The sequence below is a fragment of the Corylus avellana genome, chromosome ca1 (genome assembly GCF_901000735.1).
Source record: "Corylus avellana chromosome ca1, CavTom2PMs-1.0".
NCBI lineage: Eukaryota > Viridiplantae > Streptophyta > Magnoliopsida > Fagales > Betulaceae > Corylus > Corylus avellana.
In genome coordinates this window covers 48059385-48068320 of record NC_081541.1, presented here as the reverse complement: position 1 = coordinate 48068320, position 8936 = coordinate 48059385, and the positions used below count along the sequence as shown (strand labels likewise).

Below are 8936 nucleotides of genomic sequence, written 5' to 3'. Positions count from 1 at the left end.
GATGCGGAGACTGAAATAGGAAGAGCATATCGTTTGAGGCAGAGATTAACAAAACATAAGAAGACACTTGTTATCCTAGATGATATATGGATGAAATTGGATTTGGAGAAAATAGGAATTTCTACTACGGAATGCAAAGTGGTGCTGACATCTAGAGATAAAAATCTATTATCTTGCGAAATGGGCACCCAGAAGGATTTTGGGCTTGAAGAATTACCCGAAAATGAAGCATGGAATTTGTTTGAAATAAAGGCGGGTGATTGTGTTAAAGATCCTCATTTGAGATGTACAGCAACTGAGGTAGCTAAGGAGTGTGCAGGTCTGCCTGTTGCACTTGTAACAGTTTCTAAGGCATTAAAAAACAAGAGATTATGTGAATGGAAGAATGCCCTGGAGCAGCTAAGAAGACCCGCTCCTGGACACCTCACAAGAATGCAGTCAATTATATATTCTTCTATAGAGCTGAGTTATAGTCATCTTGAAAATGAGGAGGTTCAACATTTATTTTTGCTTTGTGCTGAAATGGATTACGCCATTAATTATCTGGACTTGTTGAAATATTGTTATGGTTTGGGTTCATTTCATGGCATTACTACTTTAGAAGAAGCCAGAAACAGATTATATAGCCACGTTCGTAATTTGAAAGACTCTTGTCTGTTGCTAGATTGTCCCCATGGTTCTGACCATTGTCATATGCATGATGTTGTTCGTGATGTTGCGACATTTATAGCGTCAAGGGATCATAATATGTTTGTAGTGAGAGAAAATAGTGGGCTAAAAAAATGGCCAGATGTAGATGCACTCAAAAGATGCAAGACATTCTCTATTCGTGGTGGAGATATCCATGAACTTCCTAACGAAATGGAATGTCCAGATTTAAGATATTTTTATGTGTATGGTAGGGATCAATCCTTGCAAATCCCAGAGACTTTCTTTAAAGGGATGGGAAAGGTCCAAGTTTTGGATTTGACTAAAATGAAACTTCCATCACTTCCTTCATCACTTAGTCTCCTTGGAAACCTGCAAACATTGTGCCTGGATCAATGTGTGTTGGAAGACATAGCTATAATTGGAGAGCTCAGGAATTTAGTAGTTCTTAGCCTATTCAGTTCTAACTTGTCACAATTACCCAGAGAAATAGGATTGTTAACTCATTTACGGTTGCTAGATCTGAGCAATTGTTCCAAACTTGAAGTGGTTCCACCTAATGTGCTATCAAGCTTGGTTGAATTAGAAGAGTTGTACATGGGAAACAGTTTTGTTCAATGGGAGACCGAAGGACCCAATTTTGAAAGAAATAATGCAAGCCTTGCTGAGCTGAAAGATTTGTCACAGTTGATCACTTTAGAGATACACATTACAGATGTCAGAAATCTGCCTAAAGATCTTTCATTTGAAAAGTTAGAAAGATATGCAATATCTATAGGAGATTATGTCTGGGACTCTTCTAAGAAGCGTGAAGCCTCAAAAACATTAAAACTCAAGTTAAATACGACCTTTCAATCAGAGGTTGAGATTAAAATGCTACTGAAGAGAACTGAAGCTCTTTATCTAGATGAGTTAAAGGGTGTTAAGAGTCTTCTAAACGAATTAGATAGAGGAGGTTTCCAACAACTGAAGCATCTCCATATCCAAAACAATCAAGAGATTAAATATATCATTAACTTAAGGATTTCGGTTGTTGCCTTTCCTGCCTTGGAGACATTTTTTCTTGAAAACATGATGAGCTTGGAAGAAATATGTCATGGCCAACTTCCATTTACATCCTTCCGTAACTTGAGAATTGTAAAAGTGCAGCATTGTGATAAATTGAAATTTGTTTTCTCATCATCCATGGCTTGGGGCCTTAAACAACTCGAAGAATTGGAGGTAAGAGAATGCAGCATTATGGGCGCAATAGTCATGAGAGAAGAAGGCAGTATAGAAGACACAGATGCATTCTTGTTCCCTCAACTGCGTCGCTTGGCACTAAAGCATCTTCCAGAGCTCATAAGCTTCTTGAGCACACAAAAGCCATTCATAACTGATCCTAGAGAAATCATTTCGGATGGAAAGTTTGATTTTCACATGCCAATTCTACACGAACAGGTATATTACAGTACGATTCATCAAATAATGATTCCACACAATTGGCACAAGCTAAATATAGATGCATGTGTTGAGAACTCTGTGAATGGAAGGAGTATTGTTGCTCACCATTTATGTGAAAGGAAGGAGAATTGCTCCAAACTATTGTGTGTGTATATATATATATATATTGTTGGTTATATTAGCTGAATGCAACCTCACTACACTTTACACCTCCCAACCTCACTACAACGTAATTGTATCTTTCCAATTGTAGCAATATTAATCCTGATGTTTTAGAATCATTGGAATAGTAATAATTCCTTACCATTGTTAATTGAAGTGAATGGCATATGCGACAAAAACATGACCTTATACTCGCCCAAAGAATGCACGAGTACAATTATGCGTACCCTAGCTAGTGCATCTTATAGGTTGTTGAAAAGAAGAAATAACCCTTTCTAGTTGCAGGTTGTGTTCCCCATCTTGGAAACGCTGGAACTGTCATCAGTAAACTTGGCAACGATAGGGAAGAACCAACATCTGGCAAGGTCCTCTTGCAGATTAGCAAGCGCGCAAGCAACGTCGAGATTTGAAAATTTGTCATACTTAGAGGTGCAGGGCTCGAGTAACATAAAATATATACTGTCATTCTCTACTGCTAGATTTATGGTGCAACTCAAACATCTACATGTACTGGAATGTGAGCTTGTGGAAGAGATACTATTCACAGAAGAATTAGTAGTAGAAGAAATAACTCCAAAGACAGAGGTGCTATTTTCTCGACTAGAATGCGTGTATTTAAAAAATCTTCCGAGCCTCGAAAGATTCTGCGTAAGAAGTAACATCGAATTTCCATCCTTAAAGAGCTTGAAGATGGACTGTTGCCCTAAATTAAAGACATTCATCTTCAAACCTGTCAGGTCAAGCATGACAGTCAACAAAGAACTCAAGGAAATGAATGCAGAGGAGAGGCCTCATTCTATTATGCAATCTTTCTTCAATGAAGAGGTAAATGTATTTAATTAATTAAAGAAAATAATATTAGACTTATTTAAACACCCCATTATTCGACTAAATATTTTTAATAAAACTCTAAATGACTATTGAGTTTGCATGCTAAATATTGTTGCTTAAAACTTGTCGTGTCTTGAGGTGGTGACTAGTGAGTGAGCAATAGACAGAATTCAAATTTACAATTATACTTTAAAACAACTAGCATGACAACTTTATGTATAGCTATATCAGTTCGTAGAACGTACATATAGCACTGTTACGAACTTAGAGTTAAATAATTGATACAGTTAAGACCAGACCTATATTAATAACCTAATTTATTAATAAAAATATTGTTCCTACTTCATGTTTTAAGATAATTTTTTCAGTTGTGATGATGTAGCTACTTGATTGTGTCCAAATGGTTATGAAATGACTGTTGTGTGTAAAATAATTTGAAAGCAATTGAATTTTGAGCTAAGGAATTACTCTTATATTCGATGATCGTAACAATGGTACAAGAAGAGTATATGTACTCTGTTTACATAATAAGTAAAGGGAAAGAATCAACTATTCTAAGCAAAAATAAATTACAGTGATACTATTACAATCTCATACGAATATGTGATTACATGAGAGATCCTATACACATGAAATTCTTTCCTTAGTGAGAGTATATTTGCATATCTCTGGATTCTTCAATATCCTTTCCTTCATCTGCTTCATTGACTGCTGGAGATATACAATCAATGGGATGCTTGGCAGCCACAGGATCTTTGTCTTGATGAGTGGGATTTGTGCATGCTAGCTCTTGAGAAGATTTGATCTGCATGGCTGTGTCCTCTTGGAGGGCTGTGATATGATGTTTAACAGTGTGTGCAAAGGCATTTTGTATGCCATTCGTTTGCTTATCCTGTTGAACCCCACATTATGGCCCTACTTAGTTGTTGCAAAGTACAAGATAAATACTACAACGAAATTGACTTTTAGCAACGAAAATAGTTGTCGTTTAAAGTTTTTAGCAACAAGAAGTTGCCAGATTATTGTGGAAAGCTTGTCTGCCATCGGTCGTGAATAACAAACTTTGTTAAAAACACATTTTAACAAGAAGAAAATAAGTTGTCGACAATCGTTGTCCCTTAGCAAGGACAATATGTTGTTACGGATTGTTACATTCAGTAACAATGACATGCATGCATTGTATGTTGCCATCTTGCTATCAAAGATCTCCCTCCTCCCCTGTTAATTTAACATCTTTTCTACTCTTGATAAACCACCGAACAAAAACTCAAGAATGCTTCCGAACAATAATAATAATAATCAAGAACAAAACATGTGCTGCAGTCATAGTGTGGTATCCGAATGAATGCATATTTTTGTTGACTCTTTTCTCTCATAGCATGCTATGTCCTTTTGTCAAATGAAAGAAGAAGAATATGCATACCCTAGTTTGTGCATTTTTTAGGTTGTTGAGGGATAAAGTATTAACTGCCGCTGCAGGTTATGTTCCCCATCTTGGATACATTGAAGTTGTCATCAGTTAACTTGGCAGAGATAGAGCAGAACCAAAATCCGGCATGTTCCTCTTGTAGATTAAGAAACATGCAAGCAACGTCGAGATTTGAAAATTTGACATACTTGGAGGTGGGGGGCTCGGGTAACATAAAATATATATTGTCATTCTCTGCAGCTAGATTTATGGTGCAACTCAAACATCTTCACGTCCTGGAATGTGAGGATTTGGAAGAGGTACTAGTCACAGAAGAATTAGGAGTAGTAGAAGAAATAACTCAAGAGGCAGAAGTGTTGTTTCCTCAACTAGAGTGCCTGTTTCTAAAAAAACTTCCAATCCTCAAAAGATTCTGTGTAGGACAAAACATCGAATTTCCATACTTAAAGAAATTGCGGATAGAAGATTGCCCTAAATTAGAGACATTCATATCCAAACCTCTCAGTTCAGGCATGATGATCAGCAAAGAACTCAAGGAAATGAATTCAGAGGAAAGTCTTCATTCTGTTATGCATCCTCTCTTCAATGAAGAGGTAATTTTTTAATTTTTTATCATCCACCTCTTTCTGCTTTACACCTTTTAGATTCTAAATTTTAAAAATTTGCACCTTTACTTCATATATATATATATATATATATATATATATATATATATATATATTTATTTATCTTCTCTTCCATTATGTGAGTTGTTTAGCTATGCAATTAACATACGAGACGAACCCTACAGGTTGCCTTTCACAGTTTGGAACGATTGGTAATCTCCCACGTGGATTGCTTGAAAATCATATGGAAGAACCAATTCACAATAGATTCCTTTTGCAAGCTTCGATTTATAAAAGTTGAATTTTGTGAAAATCTCTTGAACATCTTTCACTCTAATATGCTGACAAGATTCCAGAGTCTTGAGACACTTGTCGTAGCTAATTGTGGGGTGGAAGAAATTGTTGCTAGGGAAAAAGGAGCGGAAGCGATAGCTAGGTTTGTGTTCCCTCAAATAACTCATCTACGTCTTGAACACCTACCAAGACTCAAGTGGTTTTACCCTGAAAAGCATGCTTCAGAATGGCCATTGCTAAAAACATTAACGGTGGAAGGATGCCAAAAAGTTGACATATTTGCTTCTGAACTTTTGAGCTTTGAAGAAACACTTCAAGAGAGCGAAGTTGAGATCTCCATTAAACAACCCCTTTTCTTGGTTGATGAGGTAAGAGCCTTAACTAATCTCATAAGATGGCCACATTCAAGCCGAAGTGTAGAATTGATATGGTCTTTAAATTAATTGAACTTAATTTTCATTGTGCTATCTAGAATTTTATGTCCGAGACAAAATATAATAATAATAAATCATAACAAAGGAATAGAACAGGAAAAAAAAAATCATAAAAAGGAAAAAGAAGCTAAGCCACCTATAGAAGTGTGATATGGCTTATCTCTTTGGTATGATTTTAAACATGATTCTACTGGAGTAGATATATACCCTAACTAGTTTTGGAAGCAGCTTATATAAATTGTCAATTTTGTGACAATTAACTATAATCAATGCATCTTTAATTATTTTCATAATACCACCTTTCGCAGAATACTCATAATCTAATGAATCCAATGCGTCTAAAGATATTAGATTTTTTTTTTTTTTTTTTTTTTTTCTAAGGTCTTGAATATATTTAACACAAGTGTCATTAAATCCCATTAAATATCCTCACTTTTATGGTACCTATTTCAGTAGCCTTACATATAGTGTCATTGGCCATTAGAAGAATACTAGTATTATAGGATTTAAATATACCAAACCAATATTTGTTCGAATAAATATGGTAAGCGTAAGTGGAATTCAAAATTTAAGAATTTGTTAGAGAATCTATAAATTAACATCAACTTTGGTTTCATCAAAATTTTCTTTGGCAAACTAATCAAATTTGCTAAATATTTCTAGTTCTTTTAATCCTCCAAGTCTTGTTTTAGTACCTTCTAAAATCTTATGTAGTGGCATATCTTTTGAAAAGAGCACAACCACCTCCATTGGAGGTGAGGGGCGCAATTATCTTCGTCTTGGTTAGGGGTGGCCAGACAGCTATTATTACTACCCAAGGGTGGTCGCAACTACTTCGATTAGATAAGGATTGCCATGCAAACACCTTTACACCGCACAACCACCACATGCAACAGCCTATGGGTAGCTGTGTGGCCACCTTAACTAGATTAGGTGGCCATATAGCCACTTATCTTCTTAATAAGGGTGGACACACAACAACCTCAACATATATATATTTTTTTGAATTAAAAAGTCAGCTCCACACATGTTTGTTGTGACATCCTAGAAAGTTAGTCCCACAATGAGAAGATAAAAGAGAGCCCCCTACTATCAGGTCCATCCTTAAAATCCCATTTTTGCAGCCTCCAATAAGCATTTGACACCTCACTTAAACACACAAAATATGCCAAGACTAAAACACCAGATTACATCACCTTCTAACCCATTAACCCATGAACCACCCCACCCCACCAACCAAACGCCGCCACTGAAATATGGAGGCACCGCTCGAATCCATGGCACGAGTCTCGACCAAAGACCCGTCGTGGGTTTGGCCTTGACCCATGTGGGTCATGCCTTGACCCACGGCTGGGTCTGGCAGCGACCCAGCGTGGGTCAGCAAACCCATGAGGGTATGGTCGCGACTCGCTTGGGTCACTGCGGCCCAGTGCCAGGGTCTAGCTAGATCCACGTGGATCACGGCTAGAAACCCATGCGGGTCACTGCGACCTCTCCCGCTTCCTCCCCATCATCGCCAGTGTCAACCTCTCCCGCTTAGGGGTGGCAAAATGGGTACTTGACACGACCCGATTACGACCCGCGGGTATCCGTTACACCATTAGCCTATACCCAGACACGACCTGTTTAGCTAAACGGGTAATCGGGTCTGACACGATTATGACACAAAATAGTCAATAACCCGACATAATTCTCCATGATGTGGTATTTTTGTGACCAAAAATATCAATAATAAAATTACCACTCGCAATAGAACGAATCCCGTAGGATAGGGCTATATTGAGGGTGTCGAACCTCAATGACTGCAGAGGTTTAATTATCAAAATTAAAAGATCAAAATTAACTTAATTAAAAGAGAGTGAATTGGTTGTGAGAATTTAAAGTGCATAAAATAAACGGAAATAAAAGGGAGTAAATCTATGAAAGAGAGAGTAGGGTATTGACTTCACCACGATCCGCACATCAATGGTTAACCATAATTAACTCTAGTAATTCATTCTATGCATGTTAAATTTTAACAAGAAAATAATCTCATACAATCAATGGAATAGCATAACCCATCTTCGGTTGGCACGGACCGTCTACCTAAATTACACTAAACTAAGGTGTAGTACGATCCGTCTTCCCTAGGTATGGTCTATCTAATCCTATTGATTGCATGCCAATTAAATACCATTGTATAACCATCATTCTTATGATCACAGAAAATAAGAATGATTTGAGTTCAATAATAGTAAAATAATTTCTAAGACAAGATAAGAATTCTACTAATATTGATTTGGAATTTAAAGAACAACTGCATTTAATATGAAGAACAGAAATCAACTGTAGCAATCCTCAGGGTTATACAATCAACATGCATAAATTGAAATACTAGAAATTAAATACAATCAAACCATTGTTCTTGGAAAGGGCTACATCAATACCCCACAATTGGGTTTAGCTGCTCATGATCTCCTAAGCTCCACAGACTATTTTACTGAATTTTTGCTCTAGAAGCGGTGTGTCTTTTCTCAATGCTTAGAGGCCTATTTATAGGGCTTAGGAGAGTCCTAGAAGCCCTAGGAATCCTATAAATTTCGGAGATTTAAGTCCAAGTCCAATTATGATAAAGAAAACCTAAGTCCAAATCGGAATAGGATTCGCTCAGAATTGCGTTCCTATCTTGCGGGGCAATTTTGGCAATGCGGTGCTCCGAATTAGGAAAATGCTATTTCACAATGATTTGTATAAATTTGAGTTAGTTTTCGAGTGCCGCTTGAATCACCTCAATCGGATATTTGAGCTGAAAGTTATGGCCAAAATACCGAGACATATGCAGAATCCAAAATTGAATCCAATCCGATTTTGACTCCAATTTGAGAAATTCCGAATTAATCATTTTCTTTATTTGATTAAACTTAACCATGATTGGTTAAGTTTAACCATATCTTCTAGGTCTTCTCAAAGTGTGCTTTTAAGCCCAAAATCAATGGAATTAATTGCATCTTGATTTATAACCTGAAAACACAAAAACAAAACAAAATCAAACAAATAACAACGCTAAGGAATTAACATATGCAAATTAATGGGCTTGAATGTGTAACATTC

At 36.7% G+C, this 8936-nt stretch overlaps 1 protein-coding gene across 1 annotated transcript in view; it reads left to right on the top strand.

The window, feature by feature from the left end:
- Positions 1 to 8936, top strand: part of LOC132175499 (uncharacterized) — a gene marked incomplete at its 5' end in the record, with an annotated part of 18950 nt that continues 10014 nt past the window's right edge. The window contains 4 exon segments of the mRNA XM_059587475.1: positions 1 to 2088; positions 2539 to 3078; positions 4564 to 5106; positions 5304 to 5780. Coding sequence (XP_059443458.1) covers positions 1 to 2088; positions 2539 to 3078; positions 4564 to 5106; positions 5304 to 5780 — 3648 coding nt within the window.